The sequence below is a fragment of the Coloeus monedula genome (assembly GCF_965178545.1).
Source record: "Coloeus monedula genome assembly, chromosome: 28".
NCBI lineage: Eukaryota > Metazoa > Chordata > Aves > Passeriformes > Corvidae > Coloeus > Coloeus monedula.
Window position 1 is genome coordinate 4766293 of NC_138808.1, and position 26697 is coordinate 4792989.

The 26697-nt window shown below is 58.5% G+C and overlaps 1 protein-coding gene across 1 annotated transcript in view; it reads right to left on the bottom strand.

Moving 5' to 3' along the window:
* HK2 (hexokinase 2) overlaps positions 1-12987 on the bottom strand; it is a 28851-nt gene extending 15864 nt beyond the window's left edge. The window contains exons 1-2 of the mRNA XM_082298339.1: positions 12811-12987; positions 4727-4889 (exon numbers count right to left, since the gene is read on the bottom strand). Of these exons, the coding sequence (XP_082154465.1) occupies positions 4727-4889; positions 12811-12873 (226 nt within the window). The 5' untranslated portion in view covers positions 12874-12987. The remainder of the gene's footprint in view (positions 1-4726; positions 4890-12810) is intronic.
* Positions 12988-26697: the final 13710 nt, after the last annotated feature.

A 26697-nucleotide genomic window follows, 5' to 3' on the forward strand; every position in this document is an offset into this window, starting at 1 on the left:
GGGGTCAGTGCATTACCCAAGAGGGGTCAGAGCATCCCATCCCCCCAGGGGGGTCAGAGCACAGAGCCATCAGAGCCCTGAGCTCCTGCGCTGCCTCAGTCCATCCCTGGGTGCTCCTTTCTCCTCCTCCCCTTGACTCTTTGCAGTGATGAGCTTTAGGCCAGTTTGGCAGCTCGTTTCACAGCCTGTCTGCCAGCCACGGGGCATGCCATGGCCACGGTAGCCCTTCACATGGAAAACACACCAGGAAAACCTTGGAGAAGCTCCCGACTGCCCCACTGTCCCTGGTGAGCCCACCATGGGCACCACCCTCAGCCACAGCAGGGCAGAGCTGGATGTGGTGCCCGGCTGGGCAGCGCTGGCACCGCGTCCTGCCCCTCACACGGGTCACTGTGCTCCCGCTTCCCTGGCCATCGGCACTGAGGCCGTTCTGCTCATTAGCAGAGCATGGAGAACACCTCAGGGGGGCTGATAAATGTGCCAGGGATAAGGGCACTGGAGCCAAGAGGGTCACAGGTTGCTGAACTCCTTGGAGGTAACGCAGGGAACCCAGAAGGATCCCAAAAAAGGGGCTGAGGAGCCCGGATGGGGCCGTCCTTCTGTCCTGCCCAGCCTCACACACCTGGTGCTTCGGCCAAGCCACCCCGTGGGTTCATGGCCCCGGAGCTGTGTGGGACCAGCTCTGCTCTGCCCTCACCACGGAGGCCCAGCAGGACCCAAACACCGCCCAACACCCCCTCAGCACCACGGGAGGAGCACAAGCATTTCGAGGGGAATTCCTGGGTGGATCAGCCTAGCAGGAGGAAAAAGGCAGCAAACTCTCCCTTGGAAAATTCCCAGCCATCCTGGGAACGCGTGATAGGCTCCATGGGCCGGCACCAGGTCTGGGCACTGTCCCCCATTTGGGCTCCCAGGTCCTGTGATAAGGTATCCGTGCTGGTGCTGAGCCCACAAGCCAAACAGGGAGGGCAAACACAGAGCCCTGATTCCAGGGGCTGTTTGCTCTCGGCAAAGGGTGAGAGCTGAGTGCCTGGAAAACCCGCTGTGCTCCTGGGAAGAGCAGGCAGGGCAGAGCAGCGTGGCCAGGGGACCAGGGCAGCGAGTGTGGGATCACGTCCCAGCACCTCAGAGATCCCTCCCTCGAGGCTTCCAGCCGACTGCAATTCCGCTGCGTAGGAATCCTCCGGCAAATCGGATTAATGAAAAATAAGAGGAAGAGGAAGGGCTGGGAGACACAGACTCCAGGGAGATGCAGGAGAAGGTGGAAGCACAGACTCCAGCACTTCCCACTGCCACACCCTGGCAGGCCCTCCCTCCTTCCAGCTAATTCATGGAATCATGGAATGGTTGGGGTTGGAAGGGACCCTAAGGACCTTTCAGTTCCACTCCCCTGCCCTTTCACTGGACCAGGCCCTATGGCCCATCCAGCCTGGCCTTGAACACTTCAGGGATGGGGCAGACATGGCTTCTTTGGGAAACTTTGCTGGGAATGCAGTAAATCCCCAACCACGGGACTTTGGGCATGAAAACAGCAATTTTTGTCAAGCCTGTGTGCCACATGAGCTGGTTTTCCTGCAGAGGAAGGTTATTGGCAGGAGCTGAGCCCACCAACCAAGGGAAAGGTGTTGCCAAGAGCCATCCTTCAGACTTCCAGGGATTTGACCCCCAAGTCCTGCAGCATCCTCCTGAAAGCTCCTGGTTGGGGTTATCAGCTGCTGGGGCTTAACAGAGGATGCACCACAAGATCCTTGTGTCAACACCAGTGTGGAAGAGGAAACCTGGTGACCCCAGAAAAGCCTGGAAAAACCAGGAATGGAGCAGGGAGGAGGGTGTTGGTTGAACTGAGCAGGGAGAGCCCTTGGGAGAGACATGGGGGGGCTCCAAGGAGAAGCTTATTTGGGATCCCTATCACCTCGCTGCCAGCACGGCATGGTGGTGTTCCAGTGGGTGCCAGAGCTGAGCAAAGCAAGGAAAGTTGTTTTTAGAAGAGTTTCTGCTTCCAAAGCAGAATTCCCCCCTCTTATCACACCACACTGGAATGGCAAAGCCACCGAGAGCCGGGAGCCAGGGCTGTGTTTTGGCTTAACCTGCAGATGTGACCTTGTATTTCCATAAGCGCCTCTCATCCTCCTGGATCCCGGGAGCTGCGCATTAAACGGGGTCTAATCCCAGAGCAGAGCCATGGGTGCTGCAGCAGGGGACAGGGATGGACACGGGTGCTGCAGGAGGAGGGGAGGGAGGACAGAGACACTCCACAGGAGGGTGGTTGGGAGCCCTGTGGCACCAGCACTGGGTCGGAGCAGGGCAGGAGCAGAGGAAAAACATGACCTTGGGCTGGGAGCAGCTGCTGCTGCCTGGGGACAGTGGGAGCGGGGCTTGGTGCCCAGCCCAGGCCAGACTTTGCCCAGGAGCTTTAAAAAGAGGGAAGAAGGAAGGACGTAGCCCTGGGCATTGAGCTCCTCCCAAGCTGTTGGCATACCGTCTGTGCCAGGGCACCAAGCCCCCAACCCTGATGTGCCACCTTCCAGCCCCCTCTCCAAAACCCAAGGGACACTGATGCCACTCAGAGGCTGGATCCAGCTCGAGCTGGACAGGGAATCCCAGCTTAGTTCCCTGGGATTTGCTCAAAACTCCCACATTTTCCAGCCCCCCTGGGCAGCTGCAGCGCTGTGACTGCCCCAGCATCCCTCTCATGTGACATTTTCCATGCTGCTGTTCCCCTTTCCCCCCTCCCCCGGGTGAAAAATGCCAGCTGGGACACTGGAGAAGCTGGATACAGGGAAGGGTGCCAAGGATCTGTCTTGTAAGGGCATGGGGAGGGATTGCTCCTTCTCCTGACAGTGGGTCAGGGTGCTGGAAGTGCTGACACATGCTCCACCAGCACCCAGCACCTTTGGCTGCACCAGTTCCCGTGCCCAGGGGCGGCTCCTGGCTATCCCTGTAATTAAAAATATTCTCCAACATTTAAATAGATTGGAATCTCGATCCTGGGGCAGGCAGCCAGGTCCAGCTTTTGGGTGTAGGTGCAGGTGGAGGGGCTGAGATCAGGGGATGCTTCAAGGATTAGAGGGGCTCATAAGGAAGGTGGAGACAGACTTTTAGCAGGGGTGCAGTGAGAGGACAGGGTTTTGAACTGAAAAAGGGGAGATTTAAGTTGGATATTATTAGGAAGGAATTCCTGCCTGTGAGGGGGGTGAGGCCCTGGCACAGGGTGCCCAGAGCAGCTGTGGCTGCCCCTGGATCCCTGGAAGTGTCTAAGGCCAGGTTGGATGGGGCTTGGAGCAACCTGGGACAGTGGAAAGTGTCCCTGCCCATGGCAGGGGTGGCACTGGGTAGAATTTAAGGTCCCCTCCAACCCAAACCATTCCATGATTCCTGTTTCTCCCCAGGGACACGGGAGATGCCACCACCATCCCCAGACTCACTGAGACATTACCAGCAAACACCCAGCAGTGCCCAGTGCTGCAGAGACCTTCTGTCACCAACTCCCTGGCAGGAAGGTGCAGCAAGGGGAGTCAGGCTCTGCTCCCAGGGAACGGGGACAGGACAAGAGGAAACGGCCTCAAGATGTGCCAAGGGAGGTTCAGGTTGGATACTGGGGAAATTCCTTCATGGAAAGGGTTGTCCAGCCCTGGCACAGACTGCCCAGGGCCCTGGTGGAGTCCCCATCCCTGCAGGGATTTAAGAGCTGTGTGGATGTGGCCCTTGGGGACATGGGTTGGTGGTGGCCTTGGCAGTGCTGGGGAGTGGTTGGATTTGACCAATGTAGAGGCTTTCCCAGCCCAAACCATTCCATGATTCTCTGATTCTGTGGTTCCATGGTTCTGTCACTTCTGTCCCTGCCTCCAGGGAGTGGACAGCCAGCAGCCATCAGGGATTTGGGCTCTGTCCCTCTTCGTCCACCTCTCTGCTAGTGACAGCAGCCTCTGCCACTGAGGGTTCACACAGATCCCTGTGTAGGTGCCGGCACCAGAGCAGCCCCAGCTCCAAGCAACTCCATCCAACACAACCAACCATCCCTGGGGCCCTTTCCAGGGCTGCTGCCAGCCCAGGTGTGGAACTGGAGCAGCCTCAGCTGCTCAGAGCTCTGTCCCTCCTTCCTTTCAGCAGCCAGGACTGCTCCAAGCACTTGGTGGGCCCCGGGTACACTGAGGGCAAGGGGTGATTCCCACAGGGATGGAGACAAGCTCCTTCTCAAAACAGCGGGCTGGGAGAGGGAACAAGGAGCTTTCCCCCATGGATGCCTGAGGGAGCAGCTCTTTGGGCTGAGAGGAGGATGTGCCTGGCCAGAGCGTGCCATGGGCAGCGCGGCCCTGCCGGCACGGGGAGAGGCAGAAAGGCCACATTGTGAGCACTGCAGAGCCCCTGCTCCTGCCGGGGCCCTGGTGGCACTCAGACAGCGCTGGCACCGCTGCCGCCTCGCTGCTAACGAAATCTGATGAGCCGGACCCGTGACTGTCTCTGTCCTGCCAGCAAGGGCACGCGAGGGCGGCTTCCCTCTCTCCCTCCCTCCCTCCCTCCCACCAGCAGGAACTGGGAGCCCCTCCAGTCCCAGCACAGCGTGGGGAACGAGGCCTGTCCCCACCCTCAGCCTGAGCAGGATGAAGCCCCAAGGACCAGCAGTGAAGGTGGCCGTGGGTGCCATCCCTGTTTTGGCAGTGCCAGGAGGACGGGTGTCCCCAGCCTTCCCTCTGCTCTCCCAGGAGCATCTCCTGTCCCACAGTACCTGTCCCGTCTGGGGTGGACCTGACAAAGGTGGGCAGCATCTTCACGGAGGCAGTGGGGTTGGTCTCTGCTCCCAGCCCCTTCTCCATCTCCTTCTCGAAACGCTGGGACACCTCCAGGAGGGTCTCATCGGAGAGCCGCATGTGGTACAGGTACTTGTCGATCTGAAAGGTGGAGATAAAGCCCAAAGGTCAGGTGGAGGGCTTGGGATGTGGGCACAGGCCCCACGACAGGCTCAGGACAGCGTCCAGCCCCTCCCACAGCTGCTGGGGGTGACACGAGGAGCAGGAGCAGGTTCTGACCCATCCCAAAGGGCAGGACATGGCAGCACCAGCACAGGGACAGCACTGCTGGAACAGCTCATCCCAGGCATCACACACCACTGCCCTGCCCCTCTCTCCAAGGAGCTCACCAAATGCCATCCCACATCCCCTTCCCAGGCTGCTGCCAGCTTGGGAATGCCGAACCACAAGTTGCTCCTGATGCTCCACAGCATCTTCCCACTCAGTCACCTACAGACACCCAAACAGGTTGCTACAGAAGTAGGAATTCAAACTCAGGAGTGAGTCAGGAGGTCGGCAGTGGAGGTTTTCCAGGTGCAAAGCCCTTCCCATTCCACGGCATCAACACATCTTGACCTTGACCCCCGGGGCCTCTTCCTACACCGCGGATGCTCATCAGGAATCCACTGCCCTGTCATTTCTCCACTGCTGAGATCACCTCAAGAACCAAGAGCTACTCAACACCCTCAAGCAAACCACGCTGGAGTGACAGAAGTGGGAGCTGGAGTGACAGAAGTGGGAGCTGGAGTGACACAAGCAGATGCCATGGCCGGAGAGGGAAGAAATCCATCCCCCATTCCTGGAAATCGTTACACCCTTGAGCTGGGGATATGGAGAAGCCCTTCTATAAATGGCATCAAAGCACCTTGTCTTGCCTGGGAAAGGCATGGAAAAGCTCCTCCCCGAGCCACGCATCAGCACCGCGCGTGTCCGTGCAGCCTGGCCGGAGCAGGCAGCAGGAGAGGCGGACACTGCCCACTCCAAAACGATGCCCTGTTTCAATTAGCTTCACTTAAAATTAATTAAAGGGCAGCTGCAAGCCCTGAGAAGTCAAGAGGAAAACTCCACCCCGCGCGCTCACCTGTCTGCAGGCACGTAACACCGGGTCACCGGAACCCGGGCTCGGATTGTGCTTTATGGGGCTACGCTGGAGGAAATGGGCATTTTGTGGGTGCCTAATTGCAGCCGCCCCAGCGTGACCTCGCTCACGGATGTGCCATCCGACCCTGGGCTGGATACAACAGCCCTGCTGCGGTTTTGGCTGCCTGTGTCTCAGGCTCAGGATGCTCCAGCGCATCCTTTTTTCCCCACCCTGAGTTCTGCTGGAAATTCGGGAGCTGAGATCCCTTTGGCGAGGTCAGAGGATGGAGGAAAGCCCGGCCCAGCACATTCCAGGAGTGATGCTGCATCCCCTGGGGAGCAGCATCCTCTAGTGTGATGGGTAAAACCCCCTCCCCCTTTCTCCTGGTGCTTTCAGCTTCTGCCCAAAATCAGGAGCTGGAAGACCAGGTAGACACGAGGGAAAGGCCAAGGAGACGGAAACCTGGAGATTTCCTGGTACCAGTTGTTTACCAGCCTCTCCTTATCCAGCCCAGCAGCAGGAAGTCAAACACTCTCCTCCCTCCCCTCCTGTTTGCCTTCACCTGCTGAAAATTCCCTCCCGTGTGCTGAGGCTCTGGTTACTGGCACCAGTAACCAGTTAACTGGTTAAGAGGTGCCTCTGGGGCTGGAGCTCACCTCCATGCCAGCCCCAGGGTAGGAAACCTCTCCTTGAGCTTCACCAAGGGTTATCAGTCAACACCATTGACCCAGGACAGAGGGTCCTCACCCCAGAGAAGCCGGGTGCTTTGGGAGCTCAGCTGCTCCTCAGCAGTGAAGACCCCTCACCCAAAAATCCCAGCAAAAGGAAACCATCCCGAGGCTTCACCTCCTTCCCCAGGAAAGGCACCGCTTGGCACGTCCCCCATGTCCTCCAGCTCCAGCGTACCAAGAATAACCCTCAGCCCGAGGAACATAGTGACCTCCCTCTAATCTCCAAAGCCCTTTAAAACCTGGATCATCTTCTCCCAACGTAGTTATCACCCCACTTGGCAGCTAAGGCAGGTCAGGGCATGCAGCAGGACATTCCTTCCCCATTGAAACCACCCTGGCTGTGCCTTGTCCCCCCAAGGAAGAGCCACGGCCACTGTCATTCCCAAAGCTTCCCAGCCCTGTGGCCCAGCTCGTTATTCCGAGCACCCCTCAAATTGTTACAAAGATGGGATAAAACAGGGGGAATTCAGCCTGCAGCACTGGGGTCTGAGCATCTTTCAAGACAAAACACCTTCTCAGCTGCTTAATGTTTTTGAAGATCATGGAATAGTTCGGGTCAGATTGCCAATTCCAAACAAATAAAGTCACTAGGTTAGGATCCTGAAGGGGGCAATTGAATTCCTGGAAAGCTTCCAGCCTAAATAATAGTGTTTCCTGGAGGAAATCTAAACAATCTGAAGGGAGAAGGAAGGGATGGAAGCTGGGAAGCGCTGGGCATACCCCAGCCCAGGACATCGTGTTAAAGCTCCGGATCACGGAGTAGCTGTGGGTGTAATGAGCTCAATGCCACGTTTTTGAACCAAACCCCAGCAAATCCCCATCTCCTGGCTCAAGGCTGTCTCCAAGGCTCAGCTCATTTCCACGCCGGATGCTGGAGAGGTGCCCAGGGTCGCCTGTCCCGGCTGCACGGCCACCGCTGGGAAAGGTCCGCCTGCCCCGCAACTGAGGAAACCTCAACTTGCCCAATTTTTGCTGCTGTGTGACCTGAGCTGAGCAAAGCCGAGCTGAGCTTAAAGCAACCCAAAAAACAGTTTTTGATTTCCAAACTCATGGCTCTGGTGCCAGCACTGCAGCTGGACACTGTTCTACTCCTCAAGACTCCTGTGAAAGAGCCCGGACGCCAAGGGATCAGTGCTGTAGAAATATTAATTAGACTTCAAATAACTGAATTCCAAGTCAATGCCATTATCCATAGAAAAGAATTGGGGCTGTTCAGCCTGGACAAGAGAAGGCTCCAGGGAGAGCTCAGAGCCCCTTGCAGGGCCTGAAGGGGCTCCAGGAGAGCTGGAGAGGGACTGGGGACAAGGGCTGGAGGGACAGGACACAGGGAATGGCTTCCCACTGCCAGGGGGCAGGGTTAGATGGGATATTGGGAAGGAATTGTTCCCTGGGAGGGTGGGCAGGCCCTGGCACAGGGTGCCCAGAGCAGCTGTGGCTGCCCCTGGATCCCTGGCAGTGCCCAAGGCCAGGCTGGACATTGGGGCTTGGAGCACCCTGGGACAGTGGGAGGTGTCCCTGGGCATGGCAGGGGTGGGACTGGATGGGCTTTAAGGTCCCTTCCAACCCAAACCATTCCAGGATTCTAAGAGTTCCTTGGCTCCTACGCTGCCCCTGCAGGGACCCTGGGGACCCTCTCCCCATCACTCAGGGCCACGGGCCAGGGCTGCTGTGGCCGCTGGAAGCTGCAGCGCGACGGCGCTTCCGGCACTGCGCCAGCGCTTCCTGCCCAGCGGGAAGGGGAAGGGCCCGGGGAGCTTTGTTCCTGTGCAGTAAGGTCCCAGATACATCTTTCCCATTAATGACCCCAGGGTCCGAGAAAGGGAAGTTGTTTGCCTTTTGTTTTCGTTTTACTCTGGATCCTTTTCCAGAGCCACGTGGCTGCCAGGACCTGGCGCGGGAGCACGTGTTTGCAATCCCCCAGCATCCTCCCGCTGGTACTTTTCAGCTGGATGTGACTAATTCCAGCAGCTTTTTGAGCAAAAGCAGAACACTGGCAGAGGGTGGCTGCTTTCTGGGCTAGATTCTTTACCTTTTTGGCAAAAAAGCCAAACATTTGCTGTGTGTGAGATGACAGAGGAATGTTCCCATTTGGGGAAGGCTGGAACACCCCAAACCCACAGCACGCACTGTCACCCCTGGCTCCAGCGACATTTTTGCTGGGAATTACATTGTCTTTAAATTACTTCCCTCCCTACTCCAGTTTTTAACTTCAAGCACACTGTCCCTGAAGTTTTAGGGAATGCTGACACTCTCCCTGCTTCTCTGGGAGGGGGATGCTGTGCAAGCACCAGCTGTGCTCCCACCCCACCCGAATCTGTGGTGGGACGTGACCAATTCGGGGAAAGCGAGGCAGAGGGAGCAGCAGGGGCTGCAGGGTGAAGGCCTCCAGCACTGGGAAGGTTTTATTCCCTGTTCCATGTCCTCGGTCCCTGCGCTCCCCATGCCTGTCCCTGTTTCCCACCCCAGGTGACTCAGCGCAGGGAACCGGCTCGTCCCCTTCCCCGACCTCCCGTGGGTGACACAGGGGTGATGCTGGGCTGCACCCACCCTCCCCAGCCCTGGCCCTGGTGGCACCCACGTCCTTCAGCTCCTCCACGCCGAATCCAAGCCCACGTGCCCTCCCCGCCATGGCCAAGCCTCGGATGACACACGCCCGGAGTCATCCCGAACCCGGGTGAGTCAGATGTTTCCTGCTCTGCCGGTTCCTCCCCATCCTCACCCCCAGGACAGCAGCTGGATCCACGCTGGAGGTGGAGCTGGGCACCCACGGTGAGGAAGTGACACCACGGAGCACTCACCGACCCATCCTCAGGTGACCCTGCTGCCCCCCAGCCCCACAAAAACCCAGCTCAACCAGGGAAGTGCTCTGCCTCCCCGTTCTGGAACTGGAGACATCCAACTGCTCCTGTCTCCCACCGGCCCTCGAGGCACCACCCTGCCACTCGTCCTCCTTCTCCCCCATGTTGAACCCAGAAGGTCTTCGGGGCAGAGATGCCACTTGGATGTTGGATGGCAAAGCCTCACTGGCCCCAAGAATCCCCCCCTGGATGGTGGGAGCATCCCACTGCGGAGGGGAAACTGAGGCTGGGTAGCTCTGCTGAGGTGGAGAGGCACCAGGGGACACAGGACAGTTTCCCAAAGGTGGGAAAAGCTGTCCTGACATTGACCTTGGCTTCTGCCGTTGACCTCGGCAGCCTCAAGGGAAGCTGTTAAGTTGGTTTTCCAGGAATTTGCCACAGGTGCCCCTCCCATATCCAGAGAGGCAGCCAGGGAGGAATCAGCCGGGTAAAACTAATCCCTTGGCAAAGGAAAAAAAAAAAAAAAAAAAACCCAACCCGAGGACAACCTGCCCCTGCTTGGGAACGGCCACAAATGCAGGAAAACCAATTCCATCCCCAGATTTTCCCTTTTGAAGGGGGATGGGGAAGAAGAGACGCTCAGCTCCCACTCCCATGGCATGACGAGGCTGAGGGAGCAGGAAGCCCAGTGTGAGCCGGCACATCCCAAGGGAACGCAGGTCAGCGGCGGCAGACTTTCAAGCTGGGATCTCAAAGGACGCTGCTGAGGTTAATTAAAGTTTGCACAATCCCTTGGGGGTTAGATAAGTCTGGACAACCCACTTTCCAAGCAGGAAAAGGGCAGGAGCTGGGGATGAAGGTAATGTGCCCCCAGATGAGTGGCAGAGCAGGTAAAGCTGCTCCATGGCAAGAATGGGAAGAAAAATCCCATTTTTGAGGCTATTTTCAAGGCCTTGAGGTGGACACAAACCACAGCTATTGGAAAAGGCACTTTTTAACCCCAGCTGAGCTCCTTTTCTCCCTGATCCAAAGGGAAAACAAAAAAACCAACCCCAACCCAACTACCAGGCTACCACCTGCAATCTTTTTCCCCCAGATTTTGTCACAAGTAGGGGGTTTGATAGAAAGACCCAACCAAATAAATCGCAGCTTTCCAAGAATTTCACCGCCTCCATTTCCCCATGCTTTTCCCTTTGCACGGAGAGATTTATAAACCAGGAATAATTTTGACACCCAGGGTGGAAGCAGCAGCCAGGTCGGACAGCTGGCTTCTCCCCCCTCCCCTTCCCTGAGCCGAGCTGAGCTCCATGCTCTCTCCCAGCTTTGCCTCACTGGGAGGATTCACAGGAATGTGTTTAAAAATATCCCAGAGAAATCCAGTTGTGGAGGCAGCCGGGAGGGCAGTGCCATCTCCCACAGCATCCCGAGCTCCGGCCGGCAGCTCCTGGATATTTTTTTTTCTCCCTCACATCTCAACAACTTTTTTAATTTGGGTTTTGGAGCCGGGAGGGAAACGAAGCCGGTTCCTGAGGCTTCGCACACCCTTCTCCCAGTGGGTAAGGAAGGCGAATTCCTTCATCCAAGCTTTCCCTCTCCATTATTCCCGGCTCCCGATAAGGAAGGCGTGAGCAGCCCGGAGCCCGGAGCCGGGCTGTGCCGCTGGCCTATTTCTGCTCGGGTTACACAACCCCTTCCCGTGGATTTGGCTGTTGCACAACCCCGGGGCCACTGGCGAGCGGAGGGAGAAGCCGAGCCCGTATTTCCTTACGGATCGCTTTGCGTTGGGAAGTTTTCCCTGCACTTTGTTGGGTTGGGGTTGGTTTTTTTGTTGTTGTCGTTTTTTTTTTTTTTTTTTCATGTTCTCCCTCGATTTCCTTCCTATTTAACACCGGCGAAGGGCCAACGTGGCAGGTTTCACTTCCCCGGTGTCATCTCCAGGGTTAGCCCAGGTCTCTCCAAGCATTTCCCTCATTTTTTATGGCGATATTTGCAAATCCCGACCACCTCACACTCAGATCAGCAAATCCGGACCAGTTCCCAGTGTCAGGGATCACAGATGAGATCCTCTGCCCCGTTCCCACATGCCAGCAGAGCACTGCAGGAAGAGCCTGAGCCTCCACACTCTCTCCCATCCAGCATTTTTTCTCCAGGAATAGTTTATTAAGCCCAGCCTAAGCGCTGTCCCGGCCAGACAAAGGCCAGCTGCTCCCCCAGTCATGGGAGAGCAGAACACTCGAGCTTTCCCGGTGCCTGAACTCAGGAACGAGGGGTGACCAACACTCCACGCATCCCAACGGGACGCTGCTGCTTGGGGCTGCAGTCTGGGAACAGGCTCGGGGAGCTCAGGACCCCGAAATTAGGGATTCAGACCCCCAAAATGAAGGGAACGGAAGACAGGAAGGTGTTTTCCATCGCTGTCAGTGCAGGGATGGGGGGACACGCGCGGTTTGGGGTGGGGGGGCACAGCGTGGGGAACAGGACCCGAGCTGCAAGCGGCACCTCCTGGCCCGCGCCCCGGGCTGACCCCGCTCCCCGCGGGGGCTTCGGCTCCGTGCCCTGGGAGGGGGGGCGAGCAGAGGAAGCGGCTCCCGGGGATGCTCCGCGCCCGCGGATGCTCCGCGCCGGCGGGAAGCGGCGACACGTGCTGCGCGGGGCGGCCGCGGGGTCCCGGCTCCGGCGGGGGAGAGGCACGGAGATTCCCCCCCTTCCTCCTCCTCCTCCTCCTCCTCCTCCTCCTTCTCCTCCTCCTCCCCCTCCGCCCGCCCGGCCACGCGGGGTCCCGCAGCCGCGGCACGTACCGCACGCGGCCCCGGCCTCCGCCCGCCGGCCCGGCCCGCTGCGCCCCGGTTCCCCTCCGCCCCCGGCTTATTCCACCTCCTGTTCCCTTTTAGAAAGTTTTCTTTCTTTTTTTTCCCCGTTTTTCCTCTTTTTTCCCATTTACTTTTTTTTCCACTTTCTCCCCTCCTTTTTGCTCTTTTTACTGCTTTCCTCCCCTTTTTGCCTTTTCTGCTTTTTTCTTTTTTCCTCCTTCCTTTTACATCCTCTTTTTTCAACTTTTTTTCCCCTCTCTTTTTTTCCTTCATTCTTCTTCCTTTCCCTCCCTTATTTCCCTTTCCATCCCTTTTCTTTTTCTTTTTCTCTTTTCCCTCCTCACTCTCCCCTTCTCCTTTTCCTTCCGTTTTGCTTTTTTTTTTGTTTTTACTTTTAACCATCCTTTTTTTTCCCCTCCCTTTTTTCTCTTTTTCTTCTCCCCTTTTCCCTCCTTCCTCCCTTTCTTTTTTCCCCCCTTCGCCTTTTTCTTTCCCTTTTCCTCCTCACTTTTCCCTTTCCACCTTTCCCCCTCCCTCTCCATTTTCTTCCCTCCCCCTCCCCACTTTCACCCCCGCGGCCCCTCTGCCCCGCGCCCCCCTCACCTTCTGCGCCTGGTCATGGTTGAGCTCGGTGAAGAAGTAAGCGAGGAGGTGCGATGCGATCATGGCGGGTGCGGAGCGGAGCGCTCGGGTCGGTGCGGAGCGGAGCGGAGCGGCCCCGGCAGCGCCGCGCGCTCCCCGCGCCAATCGGGCTCATTGAGGAGGTTCCCCCGGCCCCGGTGACGTGACCGCTCCGCCGCTCCCCATTGGCTGAGCCGCGAGGGTGTGTGCGCGGCGCGCGCGGGAGGGGCGGGGCCACCCGCGGGGGGGGAACGGGGGGGCAGTGGGGGGGCAGTGGGGGGCAATGGGGGGCATTGGGGGGCAGTGGGGGGGCAATGGGGGGGCATTGGGGGGGCAATGGGGGGGCAGTGGGGGGGCAATGGGGGGGCATTGGGGGGCAGTGGGGGGGCAGGGGGGGGCAATGGGGGGCAGTGGGGGGGCAATGGGGGGCATTGGGGGGGCAATGGGGGGGCAGTGGGGGGGCAATGGGGGGGCAATGGGGGGCAGTGGGGGGGCAGGGGGGGGCAATGGGGGGCAGTGGGGGGGCAATGGGGGGGCATTGGGGGGCAGTGGGGGGGCAATGGGGGGCAATGGGGGGGCAGTGGGGGGGCAGTGGGGGGGCAATGGGGGGCATTGGGGGGGCAGTGGGGGGGCATTGGGGGGACAGTGGGGGGGCATTGGGGGGCAGTGGGGGACAGTGGGGGGGCATTGGGGGGCATTGGGGGGCATTGGGGGGCAATGGGGGTGCAGTGGGGAGGCAATGGGGGGGCATTGGGGAGCAGTGGGGGGGCAGTGGGGGGGCATTGGGGGGGCATTGGGGAGCAATGGGGGTGCAGTGGGGGGGCAATGGGGGGGCATTGGGGGGGCACTGGAGGGGCACTGGGGGGGCAATGGGGGGGCATTGGGGGGACAATAGGGGGGCAATAGGGGGGCACTGGGGAGGCAGTGGGGGTACACCGGGGGGGCATTGGGGGTGCAATAGGGGGGCAATGGGGGGGCATTGCGGGGGCACCGGGGGGGAATTGGGGGTGCAATGGGGGCGCAGTGGGGGGGCAGCTGGGGGTCATTGGGAAGGGTATGGAGGGGGTATTGGGGGAGCATTGGGGGGGCACCGGGGGGGGCATTGGGGGGGTATTGGGGGAGCATTGGGGAGGCACCGAGGGGGTACTGGGAGGGCACCGGGGGGGAATTGGGGGACACTGGGGGTGCACTGGAGGGGCAGTGGGGGGGGCACCGGGGGGGCAGTGGGGGGGGCATTGGTGGGGCACTGGAGGGGCAGTGGGGTGGACGCTGGGGTTGATTTGGGAGGGAAACTGGGGGTGCACTGGGGGCAGTGGGGAGGGCACTGGGAGGGCACTTGAGGGGTTATTGCGGGCGTTGGGGGTGCACTGGAGAGGTGAATTGGGGTGGGTACTGAGGGGCTGGGAATGCACTGGGAATGCACTGGGAAGGGCTGAAAGTGCACTGGGAGGGTACTGGGCGTGCCTTGGGGGGCTGGGGGTGCAGTGGAGGGGTGAATTGGGGGGCACTGGGGGAGCCCTGGGGGTGCATTGGGGCGGGCACGGGGGCCCGGGGGTGCTCTGGGAGGGTGTATTGGGGGTGCACTGGAGGGATTGGGGGGGTACTGGGAGGGCTGGGGGTTGCACTGGGGGGGGCACTGAGGGTGCAGTTGGGGGGTGCACTGGGAACAGTGGGGGGCTGGGTTATGCCAGGGGTTCTGGGCATGCAGTGGGGGTTACTGGGAGGGTCTATCGGGGGTGCACCGGGGGGCCGTGAGTGCACCGAGGAGGGCACGGCTGGGCTGGGGGTGCACCGGAGGGGTGAATTGCGGGGTGCTGGGCGGGTGTGTTGGGGGTGCACTGAGGAGGGCTGGGGGTGCGTGGGGGGTTGCACTGGGGTATACTGGGGTTGCATCGGCGGTGCTTTTGGGGGGGTTGGGGTTGGACCGAAGGGTGAATTAGGCTGTATTGGGCCCGTACGGGGGTCATGCATTGGGGAGGTGCATGGCGGGTGCACTGGGGGGCTGCGGGTGCCCTGGGGGTGCCATTGGAGGTGCATGGGGGGATACTGGAGGTTGGGGGTGCCGTGGGGGGGGGGGTCCATTGGAGATCCATTGGGGTGCAGTGAGGGTGACCAGTGGGGATCTACTGGGGGGGTTGTATTTGGGGTGCTCTGGGGGTGCATCACGCGTGTGCCGCAGCCCGTGTCCGTGCCCGCAGCCCGTGTCCCGGGCAGCTGCCGCTCCCGCCCCGGTGTGCCCGGTGCTGTCACATGCGTGTGAACGTGCGCGGCCCTGTGCACCCGTCAGGTCGCATCCATCACCCCGCGGCCCGTGGCGCTCGCTCCGACGCCCGCGTGTCCCGCTCCCCGTGCGCAGCCACGGACGGCGGGGGGTGCCCGCTGCGCCCCGAAAACCTTGGGAAGCATCGTTTGGAAGCATCACCGGGGCTGGGATCTGCCCCCACCACCCCGCCTTCCGCCTCGCCTCCATCCCAGCTCCATGCCGGCTCCATCCCCGAGTCCGAGGGCCGCAGCCGGGCGTTGGTGGCCCAGAGCCCTACGAGGGCCGCGGCACGTCCTGGCCCTCCGGAGCGGCTCCCGCTCCCCGCTCCCAGCAGAGCCGGTCCCAGCAGCCCTGGGGCAGGAGTTACCCAACCCGTCTGCCCGCTCCCGCCGCTTTCCCAACCAGTTCGGAGCAGCTCTGGCTCTTCTTGCCTTCAGCCTCTCAAGAGTCCTTTCTACGCGGCCATTTACATCATTTTGGTGGTTTTGCTCAAGGAATTGTAACTCCGTTTCAAAGGCAAGAGGGGGAGAAGCAACCAAAGCCAGAGCCGAGCCAATCCTGCTACCAGACACCTTTTCCTGGAGGATCCAGTCCCGCTGGACCCACCATGAATCTGTCAGGCATTCCAGTTAAATCCCCAGATCATGACCTGATGCATTTTAGGATTTGGACTCAATGATCCTTGTGGATCTCTTCCAACTCAGGATATTCCATTAATCTCTGTCACTGCCCCTACATTTCAATTCACCCTCTGATCCAGCTTTTTTTTTTTACCCTAAAAAGCCAAATTCTCCATGGTTAAGTTGAAATTAAAGCAGCGTTTGAGCCTAAAAATAGCTGGACACATCTGTCTGCCTTCCCCATCTGCCGCCGGCCTGGCTGGATGAAGGAAGTGACTGTCTGCGCAAAATGAGGGACCTGTCTCATCCTTCTGTCCCACAGAATCAGTTTATTCAGGGAAAATATTCCCCAAGACTCCATTGATTTGCCAGATAACACCCTAGTCGGGAAAAGACAGGAGGAGCTGGGCTCTGCTCAACCAGTTCCTCTAAATAAAGTAATTTTTTTAATTTGAGGTTTTTCAGTTGATTTTGGAATTCCTTTCATAGAATAAAGCTCCCAATGGAAATCTTTTCAAGGCATCCCAGCTGCTTCCCAACACTACATGGGCTTGTAATAATCTATCGGCATTTAATGCCGCGTTCCTTAGGAAAAGGAAGCGGCTGATTGCAGGGACTGGAGCTACAACCAGCTCTAATTTCTCTAATGTGATTCCTTAAGGATGGGTGATGCAGTAATAACAACGTCGGAGCGTGAGGAAGAGCCATGCCCAGCGGCCGGAGCAGGGACGGAGCATCCTGGAACCCTGGGACCAGCCTGACCCACAGCACAGAGCAAAGCCCCCCATGGAGCACTGCTGCTCCTGGGGACCCCCAGGAGACCGTTTGGAACCCACTGAGGGCCATGTCCCATTTTTATGCCAGGGAAACTGAGGCACAGGTGGGGATAGAGGAATTGGGAACCAGACCATCCGAGCACGGAGCAGCTGGGATGATCCCGGAGCTGGAGCTGCTCCAGGAGAGGCATGAACTCATCTGGGATCACCTGCCCCGTGATTCATCACTCCAGCGCTGCTCCACATAGTTTCCAACGAGGTTTCATTGGACAAGGACATGGACACACACGAACCCATCGGCACCAGGATGACACCGGTGACCAGTTATTGACTTTGCCCTGTCACCCAAAGCACCGGAAACCTTGGACTTGGCTGGACCCAGCCCTCGCACGGGGCCGGGAATAGAAAACCGGTCGGAGAACTTTTCTTTCTTCAGCAGCCGCAGGATGAGCGCGTGACCTTGGGCTGAGCTGGGTGAAACAGCCTTTCCCTGGCTCTGCGGTGAGGGAGGGGGCTCGCCCATCCCAAACTGCTCCATGAAGGGCGAGGGAGGGGAGGACTGTGCCCTGCCCGCGCTGGGGGTGGTGGGAATCCATCCATCCATCTGTCCGTCCATCCCACTTCTGCTCCTCTGCAGATCTCATAATGCCGGAGCCATTTCCAGCCCATCCCAAACCCCAGCTGCACCCCAACATCACCCCCCACAGCCACCCCTCCCCAAAACAGGCGGAGGGATTCCCCGGGGGTCGGGCTGGGTGTCCCTGGGCTGGGCTGCCCCAGCTCCCACAGCCTGGGTCCCACCCCACTCGCCGGGCTAATCTCCACAGAACGGACGGAAAAGGGGAGATTAAATTAGATTAGCTGGAGCCGCCTAATTTTAGCGTCCTCACGTGTCACTGACACACTGCTCCGGCTCTTCCCTCGCTCCCCCAACCCTGTGTGACCCTCAAAGCCACCAAGGCCACCAGTCAGGACAGGAGGGATCCAAAGGGGGTTTGGCTGGCTAGCGGCACCCAGAGACGGGTGTGAGTGGGTGGGCATGGGGGTCACTAGACCTGTGCCAGGAGGGGACTGGGGGTGATGGCCACCTTCTACTGGAGATGGCCATCCTTGACTGGTGACAGCCATCCAGGACTGGTGCTGGCCACCCTCCATTAGTGATGGTCACTTTCTATCAGTGACAGCCATCTGCCTCCAGTGATGGTCACTGTTCCTTGCTTGTGGCCACCGTCCCTCTGTGGTGGCCACTCTCCACTGGTGATGGTGACCCTCAACCTAGGGATCATCTCCATCCCCAAGCAGCCCCCTCTGCCCAGGGGGAATCTGTAGTGGGACACTCCACACCGGTACATCCCATTTTCCCCCTCCACTCCCAGCTCCTGCCCTGCATGTCCTATTGCCACCTCCCGAATCACCGTACCATGAAGATGACATTGGCCTGCCCAGACCTCCCTCAGGGCAGTGCCAGCTCATCCAGCTGTAGAGGAGCCTGCCAGATCCATCAAACATCTCCTGATCCATTGGTTGCTCCACGGGATCAGCCCCGTGACACCACAGGGAGAGGAGATATCTGGCCCCTTCCATTCCCAGGAGCTACACTGTCCCCAACATCCCAGGAAGGTCCCAAAAGTCCCAGTCCAGTACCCAAAGCCTGGATGCTGGAGCTGGCAGGAGCTGTGGCAGGAAGAAAGGTGTCCCCAAAAGCCAGCATGGCCAAATGCAGGGAAAGCTGAGGACCGTCCGACATCCCAGAGAGGCTGTGCCAGGTGCCACAAAACCTGGCACAGGTCCGAGGTCAAAAGTCCCGGTCAGGACACAGGACCCTGAGTCACTCTGCCCTGGGATGAGCAACTCCCGCGTGTGGCACTTTCCCAATCACAGCGGAAAGGGGAGGTTTCTCCTGGGGCACTTTCCGTGGGCACCGCCACGTCCCACGGCGTGGGACACACCACATCCCTGATGCCACCAAACTGGAGCAGGGACACGAGCAGGACTGGGCAGGGAATGCTCAGTGCCAGGGGGCTTTCCCTTGCCTCTGCCATGGGACCCTCATCCTTTCTCCCAGCGCTGTGGGTGTGAGCAAGCCGGATCCCAGGGGTCTCATCTGGGAGTGGGATAACCACCCTGATGGTCCCATGCCACAGCCACACCCAGCTCGCACCTACCCCATGAAATCCTTCCCACCCAATCGGAGGAAATCGCCCAAAACTTGGATTCGAGGAAGACGCGGGTGCACAGCTGTGACAGAATCCCACCCTTCAGTCCCATGGTGTCCTGGCAGGGACCAGTGTCCACACCAGCGTGGGAAAGCCACGTGCAGATGGCTGTGCCTGCCAGCCCATCCTCAGGGTCTGGGTGAGGCACAGGGATGAGCTGGCAAGGGAGAAAGGGGCTGGGAACCCACCTCCTGCCCCTCCAAAATCCCAGCCAAAAGCCATGGCACTGCTGGTGGGCAGAGAAGGATTGAAACCCCCCAGGTCCCCCAAGTCTAGAATGATTCCTAAGTCCAGCCCGGAGCTCTCTCTGGGACACAGGAGCAGAGCTGGTCTCTCCTGGGATCCTCACTCACCACAGGCAGCATCTCCCTCGCTCCCTGACAGAATGATCATGGCTCAAAGTCCCCAGCCACATGTATTTCCACCAGTTCACTCTGACAGGCAGAAAATCGCCCCAAATATTTCATCCCACCTTGCTCTGACATCACCCCACCTGGTCAAGGCCAGAGATTTGAGACACAACTCCCCTCCACCCTGCCATCACTTATTCCCCAGCACCCATCCCGTGATCCCTTGACACCCACTGTTGCTCCCCTTTCACCCCTTTGTGCCGCATCCATCGCAGATCCTCATCCAAGTACAAGGAGCACAAACTCCCCCACAATCCTGAATTCCAGGGCAAAAATCCCCTCACCTGGGCGAAGCTTTCACTGTCCATCCCGTTCTCCGTGTGCATGGACATCATCCTTGGAGCATCCACCATGGTTTGCTGAGACTGAGACTGAGACCTCGTCGCGCCGAGCTGGGGCTGGGAGGGCTTTATCATCTCTGATCCCTGCGGAGGAAGGCCCTGCGTGCCAGCGCCGAGGTCATTGGCTGGGCACCGCGCGGATGGAGATGGGATTTTAGCAGCAGTGGTGTAATCCCGGAGCCTTGGGATGAGAATGACGGAGCTGTCTGGGATGAGATGCTCTGTGGAGGGTCCGGGCTCCTCCTGCCCCACGCTGACACCCCCACAGAGGTGCACCCCGTTCCGCACCCCTTGGCACGGCAATAAGGAGCAGCCAGATCATGGATCAGCCCTGCATTGCTCTGTCCCTGTGGGGGTGACCTCGCTTGCCCCCAGCCCAAATTTCAGTGCAGAGAGTTTTACTGAGGAATCCTCTCTCCTATTTCGCAGAGAGGGAAAATAAAATGGAAAAATCCCCTGCTGAGGAAGGATGGATGTGTTTGGAGGGGCTGGGAGCCCTGAGGCAGAACGAGTCCGTGCGGCCCCAAGTCTGCTGGAGACCCATCATGCGTGTGCAAATGTGTGTTGCGTGTGAGGGCACACGTGGGACAGGGACACGTGGCCTCCCACATGGATCTGACCCGGCAAGGGGCTTAATTGGGATCTGCGGCATCTGCCATGGCAGCAGCGGCGGCTCCTGTGCTTGTGAGGAGCTTTGAGAGTCCTGGAGAATTCCAAAAACCCGGATGGGGGATAAAAGAGGGGGGAAAGAGCTGCCTGGCTCCTCCCCCACCCTGTGGCTCCGTGGGTCCATCCCTACGTGACAGTGGGCACGCAGGGCCCCTCTCCCTGCTGCTGAGAAGAGCTGCCAGGCAAAGAGGGTTAAGGTTGAATCATTTATTAATTCTAACAGAGATTATCCAGCTCGGAGGGCCCAGCAGCTCCAGCAGTCAGTGCTGGAGGGTTATCTGGGATGGGAAAGGCAGGAATTGCTGTCGGGGAGGAGGAGGATGGAGCTGCAGCCCCAGGTTTTCCCATCACAGAGAGGGACAGGCTTGAGAGAAGGGGTAAAGCTCGGATTTGGGAGCAGCAGGCTCCAGGCTGGGCTTAGGCACCACCTGTATGGGCTAAAGGTTAAGACCAGACCTAAATCTTAGTCCAGGTGCTGAGCTCAGCCCCAACCCTTGGTCAGGTGCTGTGTGAGCTGGGGGAGCAGGGCGGAGCTGAGCTCCAGCCCTGGTCCCATCCCTGTCCTCATCCCTGCCCCTATCACCATCCTGATTCCTGTCCAAATCCTATTCCCATACCCATCCCTGTCCCCATCCCATCCCTGCCCCAACCCCTGTCCCAATCCCATTCCCATCCTCATCCCTGCCCTGTCCCATCTCCATCTTCATCCCCATCCCCATCTCAAACCTGCTCCCATCCCCATCCCTGCCACCATCTCTGTCTTGATTTCCGTTCCCACTTCAACCCCATCCTGATCCTTGTCCCCATCCCATCCCATTGTCCCTATCCCTGACACCATCCTTGTCCCCATCCTGGTCACTGTCTCATTCCCAAACCCTTCTCCATCACTGTCACTATCCTCATCTCAATCCTAGTCCCTATCCCGTTCCCTTACTCATCCCTGACCCCATCCCTGTCTTGGTTCCTGTTGCCGTTTCATCTCCATTCTGTCCCCATTCCCATCTCTATCCCTGACACCATCCATGTCTGCATCCTGGTCCTGTGCCATCTCTATCCCCATCCTCATCCCTGTCCCTGTCCTCATCCCTATCCCCACCCTCATTCTCATCTCCATCCCTGTCACCATCTCTGTCCTGATCCCTGTCCCTATCTCACCCTTGTCCTATCCCCATCCCCATCCCTGCCCCATCCCTTACACCGTCCTGGTTCCTCTCCCATCTCATCCCCAATCCCTTTCCTGTCCCAGCCCCAGCCCCAGTCCCAGTCCCAGTCCCTGTCCCTGTCCCTGTCCCTACCCATCCTCATCCCATCCCATTCTCAGGGCACATGGCTGTCGGTGACAGCCCAGGACTCATCCGGACCCTGGGACAGCCAGACCCCCACCCCGAGCTGTGCCCGCATCCACCTGCCTCATGATGGGGGTTTGACAGCGCCTTCATCCAAGGGAAACTTCTTTTATCTCCAAAAATTCCTCTGCGCTCGGGGAAAACTCCGACTGCTCCAGGCTGGGATCCTCCCTCCGCCGCCCACAGCTCGCACAAAGGCTCCTTCACCCGGGACGGACAGAGCCGCCTTTGTTCATCCCGCTCCGACCGCGGCCGGCACGGCAGAACCGGCACCGGCCCTCCGGCTGCTCCATCCGCTTCCCGGGAATCTCCAGGAATGAGGGAATCAGTGAACCGCGAGCGCTGGGTGGTGGGAGATGAGCGCTGGGGCATCGCTGCTTGTGCCGGATTTACTCCCTCCCACCAGTGCCAGTAGGATTTTAGTCATTATTTGGATTTAACCAAGCCAGGGTTGTTTAATATCCCCCTGGAATAACGGGTGGTGTTGAGGGGATCCAAGCGGTGCCGAGCCCCACAGCCCGGCTGTCCCTGCCGGAATCCTCGCTCTGCCAATAAATCCCTTTATTGTCTCTCCCGCCTCATGGATAATCCAGCCATGGCGGGGGTGAGACCTGCCCCTTCCCGGCGTGGGACTCCCGGGAATCTCGGTGGGTGGCCGGGACAATCCCCACCCCCCAGCGCCCCACCCCCTGCTCTTCATTACAAAAGGGGGATAAATAATCCCTGCATAAGGAGGGGTTGGAGGAGCGAGTGCCTGGGATGCAGCAGGATGGCGATGCTCCCCAGGATGTCCCTGGGATGTCCCCCGGACCCACGAACGTTGCAGTGGGAACCTACCCGGCCACAAATCCCACAGCATCGACCCCAGGGCTGGATTGAGAGGCAAACGCAGCCTCTGGAAGTCCCTCACAAATATCCCCTCAGACTTTTGGGTGAGCCGGGAAAACTGAGCCAGGAGAGATCTCTGTGTCCCTCATGGGAGCACCGGGATATTTGGCAAAGATAAGGCACCTGGGAGATGCGGTCCTGATGTCACCAGCAGCACCGATAGCAGCAGGAGAGAGGATTTCATGACTTTAATGACAGCATGAAGTTTTCCAGGAGCCTCCCTGTCCATATGAATACCTGCACTCCCGCATTTCCCTGCACTGGCAGCTGTGAGCTCATCCCCGGGCACCCAGAACCCGCTGGGAGTGGGATGGGGATCCTGGTGCCAACCCAGGCTCGACTCCTGGAGAGCTCAGGGAGCAAGTTATGAATGATGCCAGAAATCCCAGGATGTATCCCATAGAACAGGTGTCCTGGGATGTGTTTGGCAGCATGACAGGGAGGAGGATGCAGAGGTGGAAGTGGCCGGAGGTGTTGCCACAGCTCCATAAAACCCCTTGGAACATTTTATTCCCACTCTCCCCACCCATGGCCAGGATCTGGGCAGCACGCAGCCAGCACGAGGCCGGCAGCTCTGGCAGGGACCAGACACTTTCAAGACATTTGGGACCATGCCAGGAAGGACTGGGTTTAATCCCATGCCAGCAGCTGCCCCGGCCCCGGATTAGCCCTGGCACCATCCCCCTTCCCAGGCCACCCCGCCACAGTAACTGGAAACCCGCGGGACGTTTTTCCAGTCTCATGATGTTGGCAAATGTCAGATCCTTGATGGATCACTGGCACTGGGGTGGGTGGCATGGGGTGACCCCAAAGGGGTGGAGACACCTGGATTTAGGGAGCAGCCTGGGACGGAGCATTGGGATCTGGTTGCTGCTCTGTCCATGCTCAGAGAGGGAAAATGAGAGGGATAACTGAGCCTGAGGGGTTGGAAAACAACATTCCCAATGGGCATTCCCAAAACAGCAGCCCCAGAGTTGTTGGGATGATGTTTCACAGGAGTTCAGCCTTTTCCAAGCTCCCATCCCTAACTGGGACCCCTCATCACCCTGCCCCCTCATAACTGTCACCCTAAAAAACACAACCCCTGAAAAATGAGATCCCTAATAACAGTGACCCCAAAAAATAGTGACCCCTTAAAAATGTGTGTCCTAATAACTGTGACCCCTAAAAACCATGATCCCTAATAACCCCAAATGCTAGTAATTTTAACCCCTAAAACTGTGACCCCTAATAACCCCAAACCCTATTAACCATGACCTCTAATAACTGTGTCCCCTACTGACCCCAAATCCTAATAACTGTGACCCCTAAAATGAGGTCACTAATAACTGTGACCCCTAAACACCCTGACCCCCAATAACTGTGACCCCAAACAACCATGACACACCCAGTAACTGTGACCCCAAATCATCCCAATCCCCAATTCCTTCTCCACTGGCTCTACTCATTTCCCTTCAGGGGAACCCCGTTTCCACCAGCCCCTTCTCCACCCCCCACCCCACATTTTTCCCTCAATATTTAATCCCCCTCCGTTCAACTTGGAGCATTTCCCAGCTCTTCCCAACACAGAGAAGGAACAAACCCCAGCTGGGGGGTCCAACGTGTGGTGAGCACAGGTGAGCAGCTGGGCACAGGCCCATTTCTGGCGTGACTTTACACCTCCCTGCCCTCAGATTAATTTGTCAGATACCAGAATTATGCCCAGATCGGGGCAGGAATAATGGGATTATCCAGATCCTGCTGTGGGATAGGGAAGCTCATTACAGAGCATTAAAGAGAAGAAAATTGGGTTTTTCTAAGTTCTTAGAAAAACCTCAATTAACTTCCAGGTGCCTCTGAGGCTCATTTTAGGGTCATTTAGGGGTTTCTTTACAATTTGCTCTGCACCCTCACTCTCCTTATGGACACAGAATGAACTTCCAGGATCCCGGAGCAGCGGGGGATGGTCTCCAGCCCTCGAAGGTGCTTCCAGGTTTGGGGAAACTGAGGCAGCCCCAACCCTGCACGTCACCACAGAGCACCCACTCCCTCCTGGAGCCCCCAAAACCCCCAGGAAAACCAGGATAAGCCCCCTTGGAGGGCGTTTCCCCATGAAAACACCACAGGGGAGGGGAAATCCATCCCGGTGGTGAGACTGGGATGGGGCTCCCTCCATGGTGGGTAACCCAAAGTGACCTTTTGGAGGAAAAAGGGAGGTTTTACCATTTTTTCCCAGCCTCCCTGAGTTTTGCAGCATGTCAGGGACTAACACTGCCACCTACCGAGCCAGGCCTCGCGGTATCAAACCTCGCATTTCTGTTTTCCCCACCCAAAAGTGCTTCCCACGTTTTTAGGAACACACCAGGCCTCTCAAACCAACCCATTTCTCTCTGGAGTGAATCCAGGTGCCCATCCCATGCCCATGCCAGGCCCTCAAATGTCCCTCAGCGTGGTTTTGGGGGGCCGTTTTTTGGGCTCAGCTCTTTGTGGATACCAGGCTGGGATGGTGGGTGAGGAAACTGAGGCAGAGCCAGCGCTTGTCAGGCTCAGACAGGTCCCACCTGTGCCTTGTTTAGTCCTGGATATTTAAGGCCCTTTTCCATCAATTCCCCCCCCTCTTTTGAGTGTCAGCTCACTGGGTGCAGCTTCATTCCTTTTGTGGGATGGGGGAGCCCAGCAGAGCTGGGGGGTGGCCAGAGGTCCTGGAGCCCTCAGGGGTCTCAGAGCCCCCGGGGATCCCACAGCCCTCAGGGTTCTCAGAGCCCTCAGGGGTCCTGGAGCCCTCAGAGGTCTCGGAGCCCCCGGGGATCCCACAGCCCTCAGAGGTCCCGGGGGTCCTGCAGCCCACGCCGCCCCCCGAGGTGCTGGAGGGGCTCCTGAGGCAGCGCTTCGGGCCCCTGCCCTGCCCAGCCACCATCGCCCGCCTGCGGCGCGGCCCCGCTGGGGCCTACGAGCCCACCGGGGACCTGGCGGAGGTGCTGGAGCGGCGGCAGGCGGCCAACGCCAAGGAGAGGGAGAGGGTGAGTGACCCCAAAACCTGCTGACCCCCGCCCCAAATCCCACCCGGGGGGCTGTGTCACATCGTGGTGGCACCCAGGGCGGCTCTAGGTGGGGACACCAGCAGTGCCAGCACAGGGGGGGTGTGGGGGGACTTCGCATTTGGGGGGTGGGTTTCATCCTGGAGGGCCTCAGTTAAATTTTAGGAGTGCTTGGTTTAATCCTGTGTTGGTCGGTTTAATCTTGGGGGGCTCTGGTTAAATTTTAGGAGGGGTGAGTTTAATTGTGAGGAGCCAAATTTGACCCTGAAGGAGTGGCTCTAATCCTGGAAGGGCCCTGTTTTAATCCTGGGAGGGCCCACTTAAATTTCAGGAGAGCCTGTTTTAATCCTGGGGAGCTCTGGTTAAATTTTAGGGGGGCTGAGTTTAATTTCCAAGGAGCCCAGTTTGATCCTGGGGAAGAGGGAGTTGGTTTAATGGAGTGAAGTCTGGTTTAATCCTGGAGAAACCCCAGGTTAACCCTGAGGGACACGGTTTAATTATGGGGTCCGAATTTAATCCTGGAGAGGTTGGTTTAATCCCAAGTACCCAAGTTTAATTCTAGGGTGCTCCAATTTAATCCTGGTAAACCCACTTAGATCTAGGAGGAGCCAGTTTCATTCTAGAAGGGGCAGAGTTAAATTCTGAGGTCTCAGTTTAATTCTAGGAGAGTCATGCTTAGTCCTGGTGAGTCCAGTTTAACTCTAGGAGAGCCTAGATTAATCATGGAAGGGGCCAGTTTAATTTTGGGGTCCCAGTTTTAATCCTGGGATGGGGCCTAGTTTAAACTTGGGGAGCCCAGTTTTATTCTGGAAGGGTCACAGTTCAATTCTAGGTTGAATTCTGGTCAGCCCTGTTTAAACCTGTGAAGGCCCGAATTTAATCCTGGAGACCCCAGTCTGATTCTGTGAGGGACCTACTTTAACTCCCAGGGGAGGTTGAATCGGGGGGCTCAGTTTAATTCCGGGGTGGGGGGGACCCCCAATTTTGATTCTGGGGAGGTCTGGTTTATTCCTGGTGAGCCCAGTTGAATCCTGGGGGTGGGCCCAGTTTGATTTTAAGAGATCCCCGTTTGATCCTGGGGGGGTCCTGGTGTAACCTGGGGGTCCCCTCTCTGTGTCCCTTTGGGGGTCTCTAACCGCGGTCCCTTTGGGGTCCCCCTCGGTCTCTGCCCGGCTCCCCGGGGGTCCCCGTGTCCCGCAGATCCGGAATCTCAACACGGGGTTCTCCCGGCTCCGGGCGCTGGTGCCGCTGGTGCCGCGGGACCGCCGGCCCAGCAAGGCCGACACGCTGCGGGCGGCCGCCCAGTACATCCGCCTGCTGCGG